This window comes from Leguminivora glycinivorella, chromosome Z (assembly GCF_023078275.1).
Source record: "Leguminivora glycinivorella isolate SPB_JAAS2020 chromosome Z, LegGlyc_1.1, whole genome shotgun sequence".
Lineage (NCBI taxonomy): Eukaryota > Metazoa > Arthropoda > Insecta > Lepidoptera > Tortricidae > Leguminivora > Leguminivora glycinivorella.
The window spans coordinates 7,714,616-7,737,697 of NC_062998.1; the positions used below are offsets into that span (position 1 = coordinate 7,714,616).

The following is a 23,082-nucleotide window of genomic DNA, read 5'->3' on the forward strand; positions in this document are numbered from 1 at the left end:
TCTGTATAACTAGGTAGGTAATTAATTTTTCTTTTATTTAGGGACTCTTGCACCAACCAAAATGGTAGGTTAACCCGAGGGTTAACCTACCAATGGATGGAATTTGACAGTTGACAGCCCACTAAACCTGAGTTAAGTGGTTGGTACAAGTGGACCTTATTGTCTTAACAGTTAACATTCAGTCATACAGTTTTAATAATTCATCGTTTTAGATGGAATTAAAAGCATTTTTTTACATGGGGATGAGTATGAGTATAAATTAAATTTAATGTTAATATCGACTCCATGGTTCTCTAACGTCTTACCATGCTACGAGATAATTATGCGAACCCTGGCTCATAAGTGACCGGCTCCAGTACCAATAAAAAGGTAAAGTAGTCCAATTTGACGTTACTCCAACCAATTACATTACCCACGCCATAAAGCCACCAAAATAAAATATTGTTACGAATTATCTCGTTATTGCACATGGCGTATAAAAGAACACTTTCGCCCTTGAGCGAAAAATGGAACAAAACCTTTATATTGTTGGTTTCGGGAGAATAAAGATGCCTTTACAGATAATAATTTTACGCGTGGAACCTGAAATTGTAACAAGATACCGTTTATTTTGCGCGTAAAGTTTAATATTCGATGCTTTTCAGTATAATATATCGAGGGTTTACTGGTGAAACCCGATAAGTAGAGCAAACTGGTTTTTGAAATTCGAACTTTATGCAAATTCCACAATGTTCTTATTTCAAAGAAAAATTATCTTTTTAAAAATAAGGTTTCATCAGTAACGCGAATGATTTTAACCACTCATTTTTTACGTAAAAACAAATAAAAAATAAACGGGTTTGGTAATTTAAAAAAAAAGTTTTTGTACAGTCAACTACAAAAAGATTTATCCATGTTAGTCTTGCAAAATGGAGGAACTTTTAGTATGGAAAAAATATTTAGATACCCTTGCTTCGTGACATTTTCAGTATCCATCAAATCAAAGTTCTTATGAATGTACACCTGGAACCTTCATTTATTACCTATCAATAATTATGTCATTAAAATATAAGTCATATTTCAATATTCTAAAGAAATGTATCAATTTTGAATAGTTTGCTAGACGGCAACAGAGAAGTATTATTTCTCCAATAACATGAGATAGATGTATACAATGACAAGTCTGCACTGCTTTCGTGAGTTGTCAGTGTCAGTCAGACGTCAAAGCGATCATTGTAATCGCACATAGGTCAAATCTTCTGTATAACAGATTACGGCACATAGTCCAAAGGAGATCGTTGGCAAACAGTTATACGGCGCGCCTGATGGAAAGCGGTCACCGTAACCTATGGACGCCTGCAACTCAAGGGGTGTCACATGCGCGTTGCCGACCCATTAGAAACTTGTACACTCCTTTTTTGAACAACCTTCCTCTCCTTTTTTTTAGACTGTACCTACGTCTCCGAATAAAACTTGAGTTACCCACAAGTTACTTTGCAAGCGCTATTAGTAGTTTTTTAATGAACTTGAAAGTGAGCGGGGACGATCCAACTTCTTTCCAACTTGCGCTAATTAGCACTCGCAACTTTACCGGGTATGGGCTTTGAAAACTTTTTATACAGCGTGTGGATTCCATACGGGCGAATAATGTATTCAGTTTTAATATCTGTAGGCCTAGCGCATGAATGCCGCGAGAGTATGTCGCCGCGAGATAGACTACCCGCCCTTATAATATAAGATACGTCTTCTTCTAACTGTATTAATGACATATTATGTCATTAATACAGTTAGAAGAAGACGTATCATCTATCTCGCGGCGACATACTCTCGCGGCAATCATGTGCTAGGCCTAATGATCATACGAATCGTAATCATTTTGTTAAAAAATGTTGTTAATTAAGAGTATTCATTATTTTAATCTGACCAAGCGGCAATGTACGCCGTCCAACTTAATGTCAAATGATATGAACGTCATGTCATAATGGCGGTTAGATAGGTAAGGTAAGGTGGGGGAAGATTGAAGGGCTTTTGTCGAGGGATAAGGTATGTTCCGTAAAACGAAGCACTATTGGCGGTTTTTTATCTTATCCCCCAAGAAAAACCCTTCACTCTTCACCGACCTTACCTTACGCTAATTGATGTGGACGTTATACATTGCGTTCTGAATTATTATGTATGAAAAAAAAACTCATCTATTCAAATTAAAACAATGTAGTTAGGCTCCTTAGGTCCGATACTAATCGTTATTAAAATATTCGCCCGTATAGAATACACACGCTGTATGTACTTGTTTAACACTTTATATGTAAGTAGTGTAACTGTATTAATTGCGGCTATTATTTAAACTAACTTTGGACCGTGTCGGAGCTTGTTAAGCTTGGTTTTCTTTACAATGTATGCTTGTGTAGTACTAATAGTACAAAAGACACGATTCCCTGCACTGTACTACACCGAACTACTCCTAAATGATTCTGCACTCTAGTACATTTAGTACACTCACACACGCGCAACAGAATGGGAGTGACAATGACAGCAAAGCGATCAGTGTGATCCGACCGCAACCGAACTAGAACCGACTGACTCAGACAGAGAGCCGATCAGCTCTCGGCTAGTACGAGCTAGTAGTAGTAGTAGCGAGCGTTACTGTACGCCATATGCACAATTTGTCTCTCGCTCTCGCGGTGTACTACTCTGTACTAAATGTCCTAAAATAACGAACTAGTACACTTCGGAGATCGTACTGGTTGGGAGCGATCTTTTCAGTGAACGAGCTGCAGGCACAACTTTATTACAAAATGTTTCTATACATTCCGTTTAAAGGAAGGTTCTTTAGGTCCACAAACGTGAATGTACAAAAGATGATAAAAAAAATATATATATATGTCCCATAGTTCATATAGTTCTTATTTCGACTAATTAAGACGCTACAGGAGCGAAAATGCTATACATACTTTTAATTCATTCAAAATTTAATCAATCGTAACGAGATTTGAGAATCTGAATGACAATGAAATAATCTGTGTCGGAACGTTTAGTTTTTTTGGCTAATTGTTACCAATTTTTAATACCACACCTTTTTGCGCCATAATCAATAATGCCATTTTTGGAAATTTTTGGTGGGCTCTAGCGTCTTTAAAAATAAAAATATCAACAAAAATCAAAACGGTCCGACAAAGATAAAAATAATAATAATCTGTGTTGAAAAAAATCATTGCTCTATCTTCAAAAACCAGGGAGGAAATAAGTATTTAGTTGAGAGCGTTTGTATGGAGAATTGACCCCTCTTGTATCGTCTTAAGTAGGTACACTCAATTTTTACAATATCGAGTTCCTACTTCTAGTCAAAGTATTACGTTTCTGGCATCTTTGGCCCGCTAGCTAAACGAACACGCTCTTGATCGGTATTTGGGTGTTTTTCAAAAAAAAATCCGAATATCGAATCATTTTTTTCAAGCCCCCCTAATAAAAATTCGTGTAAAATGCATATACTCATCCTTGACTTCCTTATGACTTAGATAATGTATTGAAAAGGATGGATATATGCTAGTTATTTCTCTTTTTGGTAGGTGGTCCCTGGTTTTGTGTTAGCTAGGGATGTTACTTTGTCGATTCAATTATCGATAAAATATGCACTTACTTAAGTTCTCACCTTAAAAATAATATAAACGTTATATATATAAAAGTAACGAAAACATACAATATTGATATAAACATTTCATTTGGATTATTATGTGGCTTTTTGGCTATGAAAGTCATATATTCATACATTCTTGCCTTCTTGGCTAACCGTACCTACTGATTGCAAATAAATGGTTTGTTTATGTACTTACCTACATAAACGGTCACTTCTCTTCTCTTACCAAGTCCTAATATTACATTATCATACCTATATCTTTGATCATAGGTCTGTATGCCTCCCTTTTTCTGTAACGTGAATAAAAAGGACGGCATGTTGTCTATGACTATATTTCTATGATAGTGTAATATCGGCCTAAATAGTTTGTAAAAAATAGAAGATCTCTTCTCTTTACGCAAAGACCTATAATTTAATTCATGTAGCATCCCTCTATTAATTTCTAGTCCACCACTCAAGAATCTACTTATGCCTACCTCAATAATATTTTCTCTATCAAATAGAAAATAAAACAAAACGGCATTTTTAGTTTATTTTTAATAATGTTTGAGAATTTCTGGAAAACTAAAAAATACTATAAGTTTAATTCACTAGAAATGTTACATTACCATTTACCCAGTCTGTGATACCTGATCATCATTAATCATTTTTATGTCCTTTTCAATGCAAGAATGTCAATAGGGTTAATGTCGGGACGTCGATAAAAATGACACATCACTAGTACAAAAACATAACCTAAAAACAGTTTGGAGAAACTTCGAAAAAAACATGCACAAAATTATGCAGAATTTTACATGGTAGTAGTTATTATATAAACTATGAAAATATCGTATTTTATGCTTTGTTTACGAGGGGTGATCCAAAAGTAATGATAACTGAATACTTTTTGCATCGGATTAAAATAAATAGGTATGCCGTTACTGTCCACAAAGACTCCTTAGTAAATAAAAAAAAATAAAAATAAAAAATATGTATCTGTCAGAGAGTTGCATTTGTTTTTTCACGAGCAGTCGGAACAATATCGCAAAAATAGAGAAAACTGAGGTGAGAGCGGTTATTAAATACTTCTGTTTGAAAAAAATGTGTACTAAAGATATATACGCTGAATTAGTGGGAACACTGGGGAGTCCGCTCCGCCGTATTCTACAGTGGCACGCTGGTCAAAGGAGTTTAACTTGGGAAGAACATCCACTCAAGATGAACACCGCGAAGGCCGTCCATCTGTCGCCCTTACTGGAGAAAACGTAAAAAAAATTAATGATCTCGTTTTAACAGATAGAAGGATGACTATCAGGCATCTAGTTGAGCTCACAGGCATCTCGTATGGCAGCATTCAAAGAATCTTAACTGATGAATTACATATGAAAAAAGTCTCCGCTCGTTGGGTGCCTAGAATGTTAACGGCTGAACAAAAGAAAATACGTTGTGAGATTTCGAAGTCTAATCTTGAAAAATTTCAAACTGATCCCGAAACATTTTTGCGTCGGTTTGTAACCATGGACGAGTCTTGGATCCATCATTTCGATCCTGAGACCAAACAGCAATCCATGACCTGGAAGCGAGCGTCGTCCCCTACACCGAAGAAATTCAAGGTAGCAAGCTCCGCTGGTAAGGTCATGGCTTCAGTGTTTTGGGATGCTGAGGGAGTCATAATGATCGAATACCTGGAAAAGGGAACCACTATTACGGGCTCCTACTACGCTGACCAAATACGCAGATTGAGAGAGGCAATCAAAGAAAAGCGGCGGGGTAAACTTCGAGCTGGCATCCTGTTTCACCAGGACAACGCACCGCCCCACAAGGCCGGTGTTGCGATGGCTGCCATCCGTGATTCAGGGTTCGAATTGCTGGAACACCCCCCATATTCGCCAGACCTAGCCCCCAGCGACTTTTATCTCTTTCCACGGCTGAAGGAAGATCTTAGAGGCAACAAATTTTTGAATGATGGCGAGGTAATGGTTCGCTGTGGAGGCATTTTTGGAGGGTCAAAAAAAAAAAATTTTTTTTTTAAAGGAATTCGTAGTCTGGAGAAACGATGGTCCAAGTGTGTAGACTTGGAAGGAGATTACGTAGAAAAATAAATTATTTTATTAAACATTTTATGTGTCTTTCATACTGATTATCATTACTTTTGGATCACCCCTCGTAGATCCTACAAATAATAGTATAACTGACCGAAATTCACTAATGAAACACAGCAGGTTCTTGGGAGTTTTCTTTTCTCCATGTACGTGAATTACAGTCCTTAATCACACAAGCCATAATCACATAAGGAACTTGAACACATCACAAATAAGAATTTAGCAGGATCATCAACTATCTATCAGGAATAAACACAATTAAATTAAAAATCGGCCAGACGACCGCCGAGATATTTGATTATATACGATTATGTACAATTGTCAAAGGTAGACACCTGGGGAGACATCTGGGGGCAGGCTCCATTTCAGCTTCTTGGCCTTCTTTTTGGTGGAGTCTTGGGAGTAAAGGAACCGCGAGCATCGCACCTGAACTTCGTGTTTCCGGTCTTCTTCTTCGGAAATCTAAGAAATATATATAGTTGAATTTGTAAAATAGCTAAATAACAAGAGAATCATAACAAAGAACAATAATCATTGATGGCGTTTTTAAGGTATGAATATTGATAGGTTATTATTGCAAGGTCGATAAAACACATCACATCACTATGCTAAAAAACATAACCTTTCCGAGTTTGAGAAAACTTCCAAAAAATATGCAAAAATCTATACAGAATTGAATAAAATTTGAATTGTATAAACTACTAATATGTACATTTATATTTCTGCCAGGTCGTATCAATAAATATCAAAATTTCAAGAAACTTACCGATGAAATGATATAACCTCTTGCGTGTTTTCTTTTCTTCCTGAATGTGATTTGCAACACTTGATCACACAAGCCATAGTCAGAAATGAAACTTGGAACTATCACAAATATACACTGAGCTATTTTTTCCACGATCTATCAGAAATCCTAACAAAATAAATAAATATCGTCAAGACGACCATTGAAGTCGCGCTAAAAATTCGAACCAATATAATACTACTATGTACATTGTACAGTTGTCAAAGATGGAGACCGAGTGTGAAATGACAAACGTATATTTAATTTTGCCGTATAATAAATGGACCCCAGGTCCGTTTTGACATCAGCATTTAGGGACAACCTTCGAGAAAACGAAAGAAGTTGTGGAATTTTGTCTCATTCGCTCATATAAAAAACGTAATAGTGTGGTGTGAGTAAGATACATGTCACCGAGCTCTTATTTTAGCATGGCTTCCATGCTTTAGTTATACTTCCGTGATTTTTTTGTTCTAGCGTGACGTATTGGAAACTCGAATTTTGTATAGAAAATTTGGGAAACATTTTTTTATCGTTGGGATCGAATCAGCTCGTGAAGAGTGTGCCCAAGAAACACGTCCAGATCTGGTGAAATGCGATATTCAGGTTTTTTTAAACACCAATTTTAAAATAGCTATTTTTTGCGCGTTTGATTTTTTTTTAACTTTTGAATGTGTTTATATTGTTTTAAATGTGTTTGTATCTTGTCTATCAGGAATAAATGATTTGTATTGTATTGTCTATTTTAACTTGTCAACAGACTTTTTCATTAAATATTTACACGTGCCTTTTTCCCGTCAATTATCCGTCTCCAGATAAGTCTTACTTTAATGTTTCAAAACTAAAAGGTCATATGTGAAGGGATGTTACTGAAAACATGTGTCTTTTGTAAACGTGCCGAGCAAGGAAAGCCATTAGAGCCGTTTCTTTGTCGCCGGAGTTATTTCCGGCACTATTCCATACGGCCCTTCACAGTAAATTGTGAGAAACAGTGCATGGACACACTACTTTCTTATGTTATTTTTCACTACAGCATTTTTATGTTATTTTTCACTATATAACCACAAAATTAAAATTTTGAAAAAAACCCCGACCGCGACACACACGAAACAGAACTAAGAACACTCCAGACTAACTCAGCTTTCAGACAAAAAAAATCTAAATCGGTTCATCCGTTCACGAGCTACGATGCCACAGACAGAACACGTCCAACTTGTAACACCCTGTCGTTCTTGCGTCGGGGGTAAAAAAATGTCACCCGGTGCGCACCGTCAACATCTCCTGAAGATGCCTCGTAGTCAGAGTTTTATGTGTGTTTTTTTAGCCCGTTATAGGGGAATTTTCAAAATTTGGTTTCCCCAATTAGCCAACGTCAAGTCAACAAAAATTAACTCGCTGTCAGTTTTGTGAAGACAATTAAGCATAAAATATGTCTAAAAATTTACTTTTTCCATATTCTGAATGTAGATTATCGCTTAAAGTAGACCAGGGGGCCGATTTTTGAGTCTCACGGTGTTCGAATTCAGAAAATTGTCACTGAAAATAATAGGCAATTCACCGTTTTCAACCGGTATTTTAGTGAAAGTGAGATTCAAAAATCGGCCCCCAGGTATATATTTATAACTAACACAAAAACAATATTTTTATTGAAATTTCATGCTTAATTATCGTTACAAAACTGACAGTGGGTTAATTTTGTTAACAACTTACGCTAATTGGGGGGTCCCAAATTCAGAAAATTCTCATAGTGTCCCATTGCTGGGCAAAGGCCTCTTGATTTCCACAACTCCCTCTGGTGTGCTTTTTCCGGCCAGTTACTCATAAAGGTATCCGAGTCATCCCGCCGTCTTCGCCCAAGCTTGCCTCGTCCCCCGCTTCTGTGTTGGCATCCACTTGGTGACACCTGCACGGGAAGCATGGTCGCGCGATAGACGATAAAATATCAGGCCGTCCCTATCCCACTTACAAATAGTGCGATAGGGACGGCCTGCTATATTATCGTCTATCGCGCGACCATGCTTCCCGTGCAGGGGACCGATTTTTGAATCTCAAACGTATAAATTCGCCGTTCGAAAGTCTGTGGAAAACGACGTACACTGAGAGAAATTTGCATTGTGAATTTAACAAGTTCGACTTGTTGCGGTTTATCCGTTTGAATCAGCCAAACGTATGTTTAAAACAATATGTGTCAGGTTGTTTTTATAAAATCGACTTGTTGATTCAAATATATTGCCGATTCAAATGACAAGTAGCTTGTTGTTTGAACCAAAGAGCACGTAGGCGCTATTTTAACCAAAAAACTTGTTGAACGAACATGAAAACTAGTTGTATTTTCTCTCAGTGTAATGCTATTTTTTAAAAAGGACGGCTAGTAATGTTAAATCTAGTGGTTTACTAGTCTTTAGACCACTCGTTTTTGATCGTATGAGTAGAATTTAATTCGCTAGTAGTGGAGATATTATTGAACGAAATTCACGAACTCGAATAGTCGACATTCAAAAATCGGCCCCCTGTTCTGATGCATGCGGCTCGGCTTTGTGTTTTTAGTAGTTATTTTTGCGGATGGAAAATTAGTTGCATACTAGTATATAAAATACGCAAGTAATAACTGATAAGTACCGATTGACTGGCACGTTAACACTTAACCTTATTTTCAGTTTATTAGGAACGTTTCCAGATTTAAGTTCAATATTTCAACATAGACTAATATATTCTGACAATCTTATTTAATGAAAATAACCTCACAGTATACATAGTTATATACCCTGTCTTTTTTATATTTCTTGCACCTGTTAGCTCTTATTGATCTCTGTTTGGCCCAAAGGTTAGCTGGTAGAGAATGCCTTCTGGCATCAAGTTCGCTTTTTTGTACATTTTGTTACTGTGCAATTAAGAGTTAAATAAATAAATTAATAATAAATATCCTGAAATGGCATTTTGGCACAACAGGGTCGAGTGGAGAAAACGAGGGGAGGCCTTTGCCCAGCAGTGGGACACAAAAGAGGCTAATTAAAAAAAAAAATCCTGAAATATCGAATCTATCAAGCATCTTCCTAAAAGTCCCCGAAGCGATGTTATGAGATATTTTTATCTGATAATGATCACTTGAATGTTACACTCGGATGAACTTTGGCTAAGGGCCGATTCTAACAACACACGTCTAACATTAGCAACTAAATACGATACGGATCGTATAATATATGAGGGTTGTTCCGAAAGTTGTTAGCTGTTCACACTGAGAGAAAATACAACCAGTTTTCATGTTCGTTCAACAAGTTTTTTGGTTAAAATAGCGCCTACGTGCTCTTTGGTTCAAACAACAAGCTACTTGTCATTTGAATCGGTAATATATTTGAATCATGAAGACGATTTTATAAAAACAACCTGACACATATTGTTTTAAATTAAACATACGTTTGGCTGATTCAAACGGATAAACCGCAACAAGTCGAACTTGTTAAATTCACAATGCAAATTTCTCTCAGTGCAGGCTCTACTCATGCGATTTGAATAAATGTTATAGGTACTATTATGGGCGTATTAGCATGTGTTTGTGTTTGGTGACCTCTGGTGTTTCGGGTGTCCATGGGCGGCGGTGATCGCTTATCAGGCGAGTTGTCTGCTCGTTTGCCTCCTATCCCATAAAAAACAATTCGAGTGCCAGGAAAAATCAAAAAAATATAATTACAGTCAGTGTGGGTCTCCGAATGCGCAAACGCTCACGATGATATCTCTGTCGTAGCTATCTATCTCTATCGCTCTCGCGTATTGGCGCGATAGAGCCAGACTACATTTCTGCGGCGTTTCGCGTCGCAGAAATGCCATTCGGCTACGGGGCCCGTGCGGTGAAACGAAACTAATTCAAGGCTGCAAAGAGGCTGCACGTATTAAGAACCGTTTGGTGAATTCATGTTTGAACGAGTTTTCCGCTTTCAAGTGGTTGCGGCTTTGCAAATAACTGGACCGTGAATATGATTTTTCATGGAAACTCCTACAAAGATTCATAATAAATAAATATTGGCGACACCTTACACTGATCAACTTAGTCCCAAACTAAGTAAATGTACTATGGGTGCTAAGCGACGATATACATACTTAAATAGATAAATACATACTTATATACATAGAAAACATCCATGACTCAGGAACAAATGTGCTCATCACACAAGCTTAGCTTAGGCTTAGCAGGCAGGGTCACTACCGACTGAGCCAGACCGGTCAATAACCGGATAATTGTTTAATATTTTCGCTTAAAAGAAAAACGTCGTTTTTTGACGAGCTCTGACGCACTTAAAAGTTAATTTAGTCGATGCACTGTCACCCTGTAAGCCAACCTTATAAAATAATTGCAGAAAAAAATCAGGTCTAAGTAAAACCTGACCAGAAATATTACGCGCCATATTGCGGAATTTCATTATTTCCAAAGAGCGGAATTCTTCATAGCAAAAATCAAACTGTCAAAGGGATTGACCTAACCGTTTTATCGACTTATCGATGTTACGGAATAATATCGCATTAGGTATCCATTAGGGCTTCCAAATACCGGACATTCTCCAATACCGGTATTCATTCCGGTATTGGCGATTTCAATACCGGGATCCCGGGATCCCGGTATTGAAATCAGGAAAATATAAAAACCAAGTAATTTGCTTAAAATAACAAATTTTATTCAAAATCTCGTTTGTTAATTTTCATGCGTGTTATACTACAGCAGAATCTTGCTAATCCGACTTACAATTCTTACAAATGGGTCAAATCGATTACATTTCCAACTTAAAAAGTTTCGATTTTGACCCAAAACGGTTTTTCAAACTTATGTGGCCAAGTCGGCTCAACTTTTATTGTTTTTAAGTATACCTACATAGTTCAAACGGCTACGCCCTGTGCTCTTTATTTTTGTTGTGAGTGGGACTGAGGACGCAGTATAAAATCAAGCGGGAAAGAGCGCCAGATCTATACTCAGGTGATTCTGTAAGTTAGATATCGCCTCCAGATCGGACATTTTGCAAGAAGACGCGGCCATAGCAAACCATGTTTTTTGCCAAATCGTTCTCTTTAAGCTCGTGCGGAATAGAACCTTTTACATTTTAATAATAACAGGCCTTTGCATCTATAACAGACGATTCAAGCAGCATCCTTGCGACTGGCCGTATAGCCCAATTCAAGAGAGGATCCCTCGTCCGCACACACAGCAGGTGTATGCTCCCCCAGATGGGTGGGGGTTAGAGGCCTGCTCGTGACGCCTCATGCGTTTATCATTCAAGGAGAAAAACCAGGCATTGGCGTGCTTGGATTGACCGTCATGGATAACACGGCGCCACGTGGGTCGGTTCTCGGCCAGTCGTTGCCACTGGTTGCATGGAATATCAAATGTGACTATGTCACGCTTCACGCAATCTTTAAAGCGCAGCATTGGCCGTCCGACCGGTCTCTTTGCATCTGCAACCTCTTCCAGCAGGATTTGACGCGGCAAACGAGTCCGCTCCATTCGATACACATGCCCGAGCCACCTCAGTCGCCTCTTCTTTAATATGGCTATGATACTAGGAAGCTGTGTCTCATTCATGCAGTGTTACATTTTATAGTCGGTGTTAATGGTATAATTGTACTGTAGATTTAACTATAATATCAGTATCACTTTATTAAATAATAAGCATTAAGAGCATTTCTCGATTACACACACTCTATAGTTTCATCATTGACTTTTGAAATTAGAACATGAGATGATTTTTTTTAAACACATTGTAATCAATATCTATGGTACAATTTAGTGGTATTTTTGTTTTTCGTGGCGCTAGAGGCGCTAAAGCACTAATAAAATAAATCCACCAAATCATTCAATAATTAGCCAAGAATCCGCACGAAGCGCTTTGCTTCTTCTTTTCTTATGCGCACTGCCAAGGAGTGGAATTCCTTGCCGGCGGCTATATTTCCGAGCTCATATAACCCGGCAACCTTCAAATCAAGAGTGAACAGGCATCTTCTGGGCGAGCTCACTCCATCGTAGGCCACGTCTTTGACTCTGCTTTGGCTAGTCTGTGGCCAAGAGTAAGCCCATTTATAAAAAAAAAGCTAAATTGTCCGACATAGATTATTAAAAATCACATTAAGAAATAATCTATGGAATCACACATTACTTTGCGGAAATCCATGATAATCAAAATCAAAAAGATTACTTCGCGGAATAGGAACACTTCATTTACGTATAAGAAAAGTAATTTTCCTCATTTTGATAGTTGAGTAGTGAGTTCCCTATTTCGTTACTATCGGGAATGTTACGGCAAAGTTTTCAGCTAGAGTTCAACACACTAACGCACACGTACAACAGTGAAATTAGAGTAGCTACGGTATACGATAGTTCGTTTGCATTAACCAATATAGATGCATCAAGGCGATTTGTTTACAGAGGATCTATGGCCTATTACAACTACGTTTGACGTGTTGCTTTTCTGTCACACTTACGTGCGAAGTCACAAGTGCGACAAATGTGTCAAAAACTGTTCGCGGCAGACCCTCCTCAATGAATGCTTTTGACGCGTAACTTTAATTCTTTATCTGGGTAATCATCGAAAAAACTATCATTTTCATACAAATCTTGCAAAAACACCAAACAGAGAATGTGTCAAATCGAGAAAAGAGAGCAACAAGCAAGATTTACGCGTGTAGTGACCATCATGATGCAGAAATTTTACGTTTTTGATGAGTAATTTACGTTAAGTTGGCATAATTTGTTAGTTTTTAAAAATACCGGGATCCCGGTATTGCTAAATTAAATACCGGTATTGAAATGGGCCCAAAAAAAGGCGGGATCCCGGGATCCCGAGATACCGGGATCCCGGTATTGGAAGCCCTAGTATCCATAATCAACTTAAAATATTATTCTGTAACATTTGACCTTTTTGATAAGCAACTTGCATCTCCATATTAAAGTAAATCAAGTCAGCGTTACATACGTAATTTATGTCACTTGTGTTTTCATGAGTGATTTCCATGCCGTGTTACTAAAATGGTTAATAATTTATTAATATGCTTTAATAATTTACTAACCATTTTAATAACACGGCACGGAAATCACTCATGAAAACTCAAGTCGATATCGATAAGTCGATGAAACAGTTAGTTCAATCCCTTTGACAGTTTGATTTTTGCTATGAAGAATTCCGCTCTTTGATTATTTCTTCATACTAAACTGAACTGTTACCCCATGCATCAGAATAACAGGTCAGGCTTTAACAATAAACTCATATTATGTAAAAACTAAACAAGAATATAAATCGACTTTACCTACACATTACACACTTACATGCATAAGTATTTCGAATAAACCTTCAACTATAATCATCTTTTCCCACACATCAAATTCATCAATCAATTTCTACCTTGTGTGGTGACGGGCTAACAATTTGACCTGATTTCCTTCCAGCCAGATGTCAATGATGATTATATAGTGTTTGAAATGTCATGTAGGTATATGTACATCTAACTTATAAGTAGGCTTAGGACTTTTTATGGCATACCGTGGTTCTAAAATCCGTGGAGTCGCGATATGAAATATTTTCAAAGTCAATGTCAAAGTCCAACAGTATGATGTCACATTAATTACAATATAAATATTTATACACACTGTCACATCGTCACTAAGTTCATTTTAATCGAACGTAGTTGATTTTATCTTAATAGTATTTTTTTGGTATTATTATGTAGGATTATGATAAAATTTACTAATATTTAACATTATTAGTTAATATTAACTACGTTCGATTAAAATTAACTAGGTAACGTTGTGACAGTATGTATAAATACTTATATTTAATATGACATCATACTGTTGGACTTTGACTTTTACTTCGAAAATTTTTCATATGTCGACTCCACGGATTTTAGAACCACGGTATGCCATAAAAAGTCCTAAGCCTACTTATAAGCGCCTGGTGCCGTAGCCGAATGGAATTTTTGCGACGCGAAACGAAAACTAAACGCCGTGAAAAGTAGTCTGGCTCTGTCGCGCCAGTACGCACGAGCGATAGAGATAGATAACTGTACATGCGAAGCAAACGATCATCGAGTCGTGTCATTGCGCACGCACACAACGACAACTAATGTCAATGAGCAGCAACTGCAACTCGTTCGCCGGAGGCGTGTCAGCTTTCTAGTATTATATGAACATGGCCTTAACCACAGTATAATAAAGAGTACTATCGTACAGTATGGCCACTTCCGCTCCCCTCTGAAAGCGCCGCCCACCCCCTCTCGGTTACCTCACAGTTACCGCCTGTCAAAAACGCGAACAGTCAACCTGTCATATCATATCTCACTCATACAAGCATGTTACGCGTTCACCTACACGAGCATAGAATGTGTGCTAGGAACGCGCCTCTTTCATATATTTGATCGCCAGTGTCCGAGATGTGCCTTAACTGAGGAGCGTCTTTTCAAAAGGGCTTATTTCCACTTTGAACTTTTTTCGGGAAATCGAGAAAAACATAATTCTACGGTATTTTATTTTGAAATTAATATTTAATCTGCAAAATTGTAATATTGTAAGTTGACGTTAATGCTATGATTACATCAAACGTAACATGTGTACCTAAATAAATATTTAATTACCATATGTTTTTAAGAATTAAGCCCTTTTGTTGTGGCCTTGTAGCGTAAATGTTATTATTTTAAAATAGTTTTAATTTATTTTTGGATTTTGTATTATGTTAGTTGATATCAATGTGTTGTATAACATTGGTTTATCTACATAAATAATCATTACACATTTTTCAAAATGTGGAAACTTTGATCTTACTCTTTTTTTTAAAGATCAAGGCGAGACTTGTTGAGCTTTAATCTCAAAACAACACGTAATTTTCTGTACTAAAAAAAACTGCATTCATAGTTTTAAAAAAAGAAAAATGGAAATAAGCCCTTTTGAAGACACTCCTCAACTGTCATCGCTCACCTGAACGTCAGAGTGACTTGTCCATACAGCTTCTTGTTGTCCACATGTTCAGGGTCCACGTGAAGGACACCCTGTATGCGGTCGATGCTGTTCGTCTCCACAACCAGGTCCCGCGACGCTAGGTACAGGGTGAGCTTGTTGTTCGGGGAAGATTTCTTGAACACCCTGTGGATGAAGTGGAAGTATGAACTGATATTCTGTACTTTAGAACGTACACAAATAATTTGATCGGATAGTTCCAACATTTTGACGACCGGTCTGGCCTTGCGCGTAATGACCCTGCCTGCGACGCCGCGGTCCCGGGTTCGAATCTCGGTAAGGGCATTTATTTGTGTGATATTTGTTCCTGAGTCATGGATGTTTTCTATGTAGGTATATAAGTATTTGTATATTATATATATATCGTTGTCTGAGTACTTACAACACAAGCCTTCTTGAGCTTACCTTGGGACTCAGTTAATCTGTGTAAGTAAGAATGTCCTATAATATTTATTTATTTATTAATTTGTCGGATAACAAACCAAATACAATAACCAAGCGGATTTGTTACTGAGAAACTGGCCACTAGCAGTAGCGAAACGACGCGGAAATGCAGTCTGGCTCCGTCGCATCAATACGCAAAGCGACAGACATTTCGCACATAAATTTCGAAAAACTCATTAGTGTGAGCCGGGGTTCGAACCCGCGACCTCCGGAACGAAAGTCGCACGTACTTACCGCTAGGCGACCAGCGCTTGTTACCTTGTAACATCTTTATTTAAATATGATATGAATACGTAGCCGAATGGCATTTCTGCGACGCGAAACGCCACCGAAACGCCGCAGAAAGTAGTCCGGCTCTGTCGCGCCAATAAGCAAGAGCAATAGAGATAGATAGCTACGAAAGAGACATTATTGTGAGCATTTCGTGAGCGCTCGGCTACGCACACTGAGCAAACATGTTGTCTCTTTTTAAACGTAAGAATGTAAATACAACATTTTCTCATATAGAACGCGCCATGTTTGTCACAAAACAAAGGAAATAGATTTCAGTTTGAAGCTTTTGTTCGGTTTATAAAGACAGCTTGATTCAGTGGCATATTCTCGTTTGAGCGAGTTTGGGTGAAGTTCTTATAACGATATACGAAGAGTCACCGACAGAGGCTCTCAGGAGTTTTGACGTTTTAGTATACTACAGGGTGGCTAGCCGAATGGCACAATCGCTCACGAAACGCTCACGGAACGAAGCGCTAGTAGATATCTATCTCTATCGCGCTTGCGTATTGGCGCGACAGAGCCAGCGGCGTATCGCTTTCGTTTGGCGTCGGAGAAATGCCATTCGGCTACGGGGCCAGGGTGGCTAGCCGAATGGCACAATCGCTCACGAAACGCTCACGAAACGAAGCGCTAGTAGATATCTATCTCTATCGCGCTTGCGTATTGGCGCGACAGAGCCAGCGGCGTATCGCTTTCGTTTGGCGTCGGAGAAATGCCATTCGGCTACGGGGCCTGATCTGATATAAGTAGTTCCAAAGAGGATCGAGTATTATAGCGAGTTACTGTCAAAGTAAAATGTGTAATCACAGTGCATATCTCGACACAAGCTTAAACCTTTTGAACCTCAGCGTGCGTAGCCTAATGGCATTTCTCCGACGCCAAACGAAAACGAAACGCCGCGCCAGTTGGTCCGGCGCGCCAATACGCACGAGCGATAGAGATATATATCTACTAGCGTTTCGTTTCGTGAGCGTTTCGTGAGCGTTAGTGCCATTCGGCTACGCACCCTGTTTTGACAATCAAATAGGTATATACTTATATATATTGATAAAAATTGATAGGCTGAAATTGATAGTACTTGATCCTGATGAGCACGATCTACCCGAATGCACAAACGCTCGCGTAGATATCTATCTCTATCGCTCTTGCGTATTGGCGCGACAGAGCCAGACTACCTTTCGCGGCGTTTCGTTTCCGTTTCGTGTCGTAAATGCCATTCGGCTACGGGGCCAGGTTTCCCAAAATGTTCAAGGAAGTTTTTATTAAACTTTCCTTTTTCGTTACCCAAAATAGTAATCGGGTAATGGAGTAATTTTCTTTTTTAACCCCCGACGCAAAAACGTCGGGGTGTTATAAGTTTGACGTGTCTGTCTGTGTGTGTGTGTCTGTCTGTCTGTCTGTGTGTGTCTCTGTCTGTGGCATCGTAGCTCCCGAACGGATGAACCGATTTGGATTTAGTTTTTTTTTGTCTGAAAGCTGAGTAAGTCGGGAGTGTTTTTAGCCATGTTTCATGAAAATCGGTCTACTATGTCGCGGTCGGGGGTGTTTTCAAAATTTTAATTATCGATGTGCAATGCCACAGTTTCGTTTTCTTTTAACCCCTTATTTGCCAAGAGTGGCCCTGAAGCTTTAGTAGTTTCATGTGCTCTGCCTACCCCTTTATGGGATACAGGCGTGATTGTATGTATGATGTATGTATGTAATTATATGATATATTATTTACATCAGGCGGGCCGTATACTTGTTTGCCACCGACGTAGTATAAAAAAAAAAAAATGTAAGATATTTCACTCTGACTCGGCGAGTGAATGGCAGTAACACCGCCCAGCACCTCCAAGTGTCAAGAGGAGTAAACTTACACTCCAAGGGACTTCAACTCGACAAAGTTTTAGATTCGATTTCTTTTCCCGTCCGTTTGTTTGCGATAGTATACTCGTATCGTATCGTATCTTTAGGAGCCGGGAAAATAACGGTGTTTTCTGTATCATATTTGAAGATTAAATGTTTTTTTTTTTTTTCCAGTGTGTAAAATTGCCGATTCAAAGATATATATAATATGTATACGTGGGTCTGAATAACCGAAAGAATTTAACCATCACGCATTTTTGATGTAAAAACAAACTAAAAATATTAAATGACTTTTGTAATTTTTGAATGTACTTTCACTTAAAAACTAAATATTGTTCATGACTTTTTAAGTTTTTTTTCTAAAAACCTAATTTATTTCCTTCTCACTTTTTGACATCGATCAATTACAATAAGATTTTTTTTTTCGATTGGTAATAACTCTCAAACTAGGCGATACCCAGAAAAGTTTATAGACATTATAGTCTTTAAATGTGGTCAGGAATACACTGTTAAAATCTTTCGGGTTATTCAAGCCCACGATGTATATATATATATAAGTACTTGTTATACTCTCGTAACTCGTGCGAAGGGGGAATTCGTAACTCGTGCCGATTTAAAACAATCGGTCGTGTTTTAATTTATCGTAACTCGTTTCGAATATTTTCGTCCGCATTTGTATATAAGGTCCTAATTTATTCGTTGCAGATATTTTAACACATGATACTTTACATTAAAATAATTAACTTTAAATATAAATTAAGAATATGTTGGCGACTGGCTGGTGCGCGACCTCCTTCATAGTTTAAAATTATGTCACTTTCAAAAACTGTCCTCATGTTATGAAATATGATCAATCAGTCTTCAGTCTGCCTTCTGTCACGAAACTAAATAAGCTTGTGTTTGTTTACCAATAATTAAAATTAGTGCTTTTATTACATGTTTTCATCATTTCACGTCAATAATAACAGTCCACAACCCCGCTAGCTATCATTTTAAATATTTTCATTTAACTTTTTTGATTTCATTTTCCTAACAAAAAAATTAATTATAATTTCGTCTAAAAAAATCATCATGTGCATTATCACATGTCTCAATAACACTGTCTGTCATGTCAACAATTGTTTGTTGTAAATGTCGTAAAGGTTCGGCGGGAAAACTGCACATGTCATTGGGCCTGTCGAGTTAAAATTTGTCAAATAAAATCTACCCATATTTTTAAAAAGAAGCATGAACAAAAGAAAACATTTATTATCATAAAAAATTACAAAAATAGAGAGGGTCGCCATTTCCAACAAAATGGCGACCCTCTCTATATAATACACAATTTTCAAACGACACAATCCAACGGAAAATAACATGACATTGACAATAAAGTATTTAATTTATCGACGTGAAGTGGCCAGTTACAGTTAAGTGGTACGTAAAAGAGGTACTAGAATCTGTTCAATGAGTTTTCATTTAATAATAACACAAACAGGGTGTTTTTACGTAGCAAATTTGTTTTTCCGTTTTCTCCAAAAAAACATCGTAAAAGCTATAATGTTTCACGGTTTAATATACTCCAGAGACCGAGTACTATCAGCTGTAAAAATATCTGCATCTAATAAATTAGGACCTTATATACTAACTCGGGCTCCTCGAAAATACTATAAGTAGGTATACAAAGAACATTAAATATACAGGTGTATGCGAAAAGAGTTTACATTGTATTTTTCCGGAAACGTTCGTATTTGTCTTGCTAGTTCAGTCAATCTCAGTACATGTTGTACTGAGACTGACTGAAATAGCATGACACGTTCGTACGTTTCCGTAACAATTCGAAGGCAAACCTTTTCGCACTACATCTATACCTAAGTGTAGTATACATAACCTTAGCACAAAATTAAAATTTTGAAAAAACCTCCGACCGCGACATAGTAGACCGATTTTCATGAAACATGGCTAAGAACACTCCCGGCTAACTCAGCTTTCAAACAAAAAAAACTAAATCTAAATCGGTTCATCCGTTCGGGAGCTACGAAGCCACAGACAGACACAGACACACAGACAGACAGACAAACATACAGACAGATAGATACGTCAAACTTATAACACCCCGTCGTTTTTGCGTCGGGGGTTAAAAACATTTTCCACAATAAAGGATTGTCCAATGTCCAAGAAAGATAGGAGGACGTTTGTATAAACAAATAATCCTTCTCACCCGAGAAAATCCCTTATTTCGTATCGCGTCAAAGAAAACTGTAATGTTGAGCTGACCCTTTCTCTGCTTAACATATCGAGTCCAATAACATAATAATGCCGGCACACATCAAAGGAAATTCAGTCAATGGGCCTCAATCTATCAGTATTGCCCTCTATTCGAGCACATTTCGTCCCCTGCCTGCTAAACGGGCACATCTCAAAAAGTTTAATTTTTGAGATTTTTGCAGATTCGAGTTCAGAATAATTCAGATTACGACCTAATTCGAAAAACATATCAAAGTCTCGTTTAAATAAAATAAAATAAAATAAAAAACATTTATTGCAGACCACTGATCCATAGAATATATTAGTAACAATTTTAACTTACAAACTATGTTAGTAGATTCATAATAATTATCATACACACTCACAAGAAAACACACACACATTACACACACACACAACTGGCAACTTCCACCCAGTATTTAATTATGGGGCAGTCGTAATTCCCAGACAGTACTCTGAGGAGGCTATTGCTGCTGCCACGCACTCGCCTAAGCAACGATCCAACACGCTTGCGTCTGATTGCGAAAAAGTCGTCAGTTCGCACTTCGGTAAACATGCCGGACGCACTACAGTGCTTCGGCAGCCGCAAGAGCATCCTCAGAATATTGTTATACTGCACTCTCAGTGCGTTATATGCCCTCTGGGTAAACGTTACCCACAGGCTGCAAGTGTAGAACGTTTGACAGTAGGCTTTAAAAAGGGTCAACTTGACCTGTTCATTACACTTTGCAAACCTGCGGACAAGCATATTGCCACGCACTGCCATCGCCCTTCTCTCCTCTCCAGATCCAAGTCATCCTTAAGGTCCTCCGTAATAACATGTCCCAGGTATTTAAACCTCTCAACTCTTTTTAAGGGCACGCCGCACAACATGATCGTAGGTATTGTTGTAGGGTTGTACTTACTAGCTTTACCTAAAGAGAACGAACTCGCTCTTGCTAGTGTTATACCTAAGACCATGTTCCACAGCATACTCCTCACACACACAAATGAGTTGCCTTAACGAGTCACTTGACGGCCTTTAGGCCTTAAAGCATTTTGGAAGATGCATATGGCCACATCTTCACAAAAATTGTCAACTTCTTTCTGCAATACAGGCACAAATCTTATATTCCTAATATACTGTTATTAATCGTTTGTTAATTATTTTTTAATTTGAGATTGCTTTGAGTTGTGTCCTGGTATTATATGTATAGGAGAATGTGACCCATTATTACAATTATTCTATAGAAACATTTCCTAACGATATATCATCATGTAAGACTAGATTGAAGCAGTATATTTTGAGGAACAAATCAATCCCAAAAATAATATGCTTAAGCGAATATGAGCTACTTTCTGACGCACAAACACGTCTCAAAACTTTAACTTCTCGAAAAAAACATTTTTTTTAGATGTGGTCGTTTAACAGGCATGGGACGATTTAAATTGTTACACTTCTGAAGTTGACTTTATGTTGATTGACTTACCGTTGAGAGTTGAGGGAGCTGTCGGCAGCCATGTTGTTTGGATCTGTGGACAATGATTTTATATTAGTTTAGATTTTGGCAAGTGCTGAGTTGATCCGTGTATTGTATGCTACTTCGCAGTCGCCATCCGATAATATCGAAGCGGGCGAAGTGCTCACAAATATCGGGACACGCCTGTATTACTAAAACGGTAATGTTACTAACGGCCCAGAGCATTGGTCTAAGCAGAGCCATACATTGGAGCGAGACAATGGGACCTTCGCACGTCATTTTCGCGCTTAGACTCAAAGATGAAACTTTCATTTCCTCAAGGAATAATAATGTAGAGTTCGTATCGACGTTAAATAAATTGGACGTTGTTACGCAATAACGTTCCAATCCATCTGAAATTGTCATTGAAATGAAAGACTTTTGTTTTTCATACAAGGTCTAAAACTTAATGACAATTTCATGTGGATTGGAACGTTATTGCGTAACTACGTCCGTTTAATGTCTGTATATTACCTAGTTCGGCCCGCCGGCCGTTTTTTGCTTTTTTTTTATTATATATATATATATATACATTATATATATATATATATATATATATATATATATATATATATATATATATATATATATACTGTTAGGAATTAATAATCATCATTTCCCAACCATTTGTTCCGGCCATAGCTTGAGAAATTAGGGTAAGTTAGAGAGATTTTCAAGCGTCTGGTAAAAGAAATGGTTGGGAAATGATGATTATCAAATCCTTAGTCTTTTCTATTCTATTACATATATAAAAATCATATATCATATACATAATCATATAATAACTACCAAAACTGGGAGAAGCTTGCGGAGAAGCGGACGGAGTGGCGAAAGTGCGTTGGAGATGGTCGCAAGTTCGTCGATGAGACCTGGTTTGTTTGCCCCACCCAACCATACTTGCTGACAAAAATAATTGGGAAAGAAGACACCATAGCGAAACGTCGCAATCGGTTGGAAGCTTTCCTTGTATTATATGTATCATGTGTGGCAAAATGAAAGTTATCCTTTAACTCTCGCATAGGTCTCTTTCATCAGTCATCAAAAGCGATGTCTTTCGGACATTGCACCATAAATCGTCTGAAATAGACGCTAAGGCCATATATATATATATGTTTTTAAAAAAATCCTTGTAGTAACAAAATGGCCGACAGGTAACGAACTAGGTAATATGCTGACATTAAACGTCGATACGAATTCTACATTATCCCAATGAGAAAATGACGAAGGTCTGGCGGCTCTGGGCTTTTAGTCCATAAGTGTGTGTTCCGAGATTGGTGAGGACTTGGCCCGTATGTCAGATAGACGAATGT

General features: G+C 37.8%; 1 protein-coding gene across 1 annotated transcript in view; it reads right to left on the minus strand.

The window, feature by feature from the left end:
• The window catches only part of LOC125240578 (beta-arrestin-1-like), a 201,472-nt gene that overhangs the window by 94,969 nt on the left and 83,421 nt on the right, over window positions 1–23,082 (minus strand). The window contains exons 2-3 of the mRNA XM_048148531.1: window positions 21,743–21,785; window positions 15,423–15,587 (exon numbers count right to left, since the gene is read on the minus strand). Of these exons, the coding sequence (XP_048004488.1) occupies window positions 15,423–15,587; window positions 21,743–21,785 (208 nt within the window). The remainder of the gene's footprint in view (window positions 1–15,422; window positions 15,588–21,742; window positions 21,786–23,082) is intronic.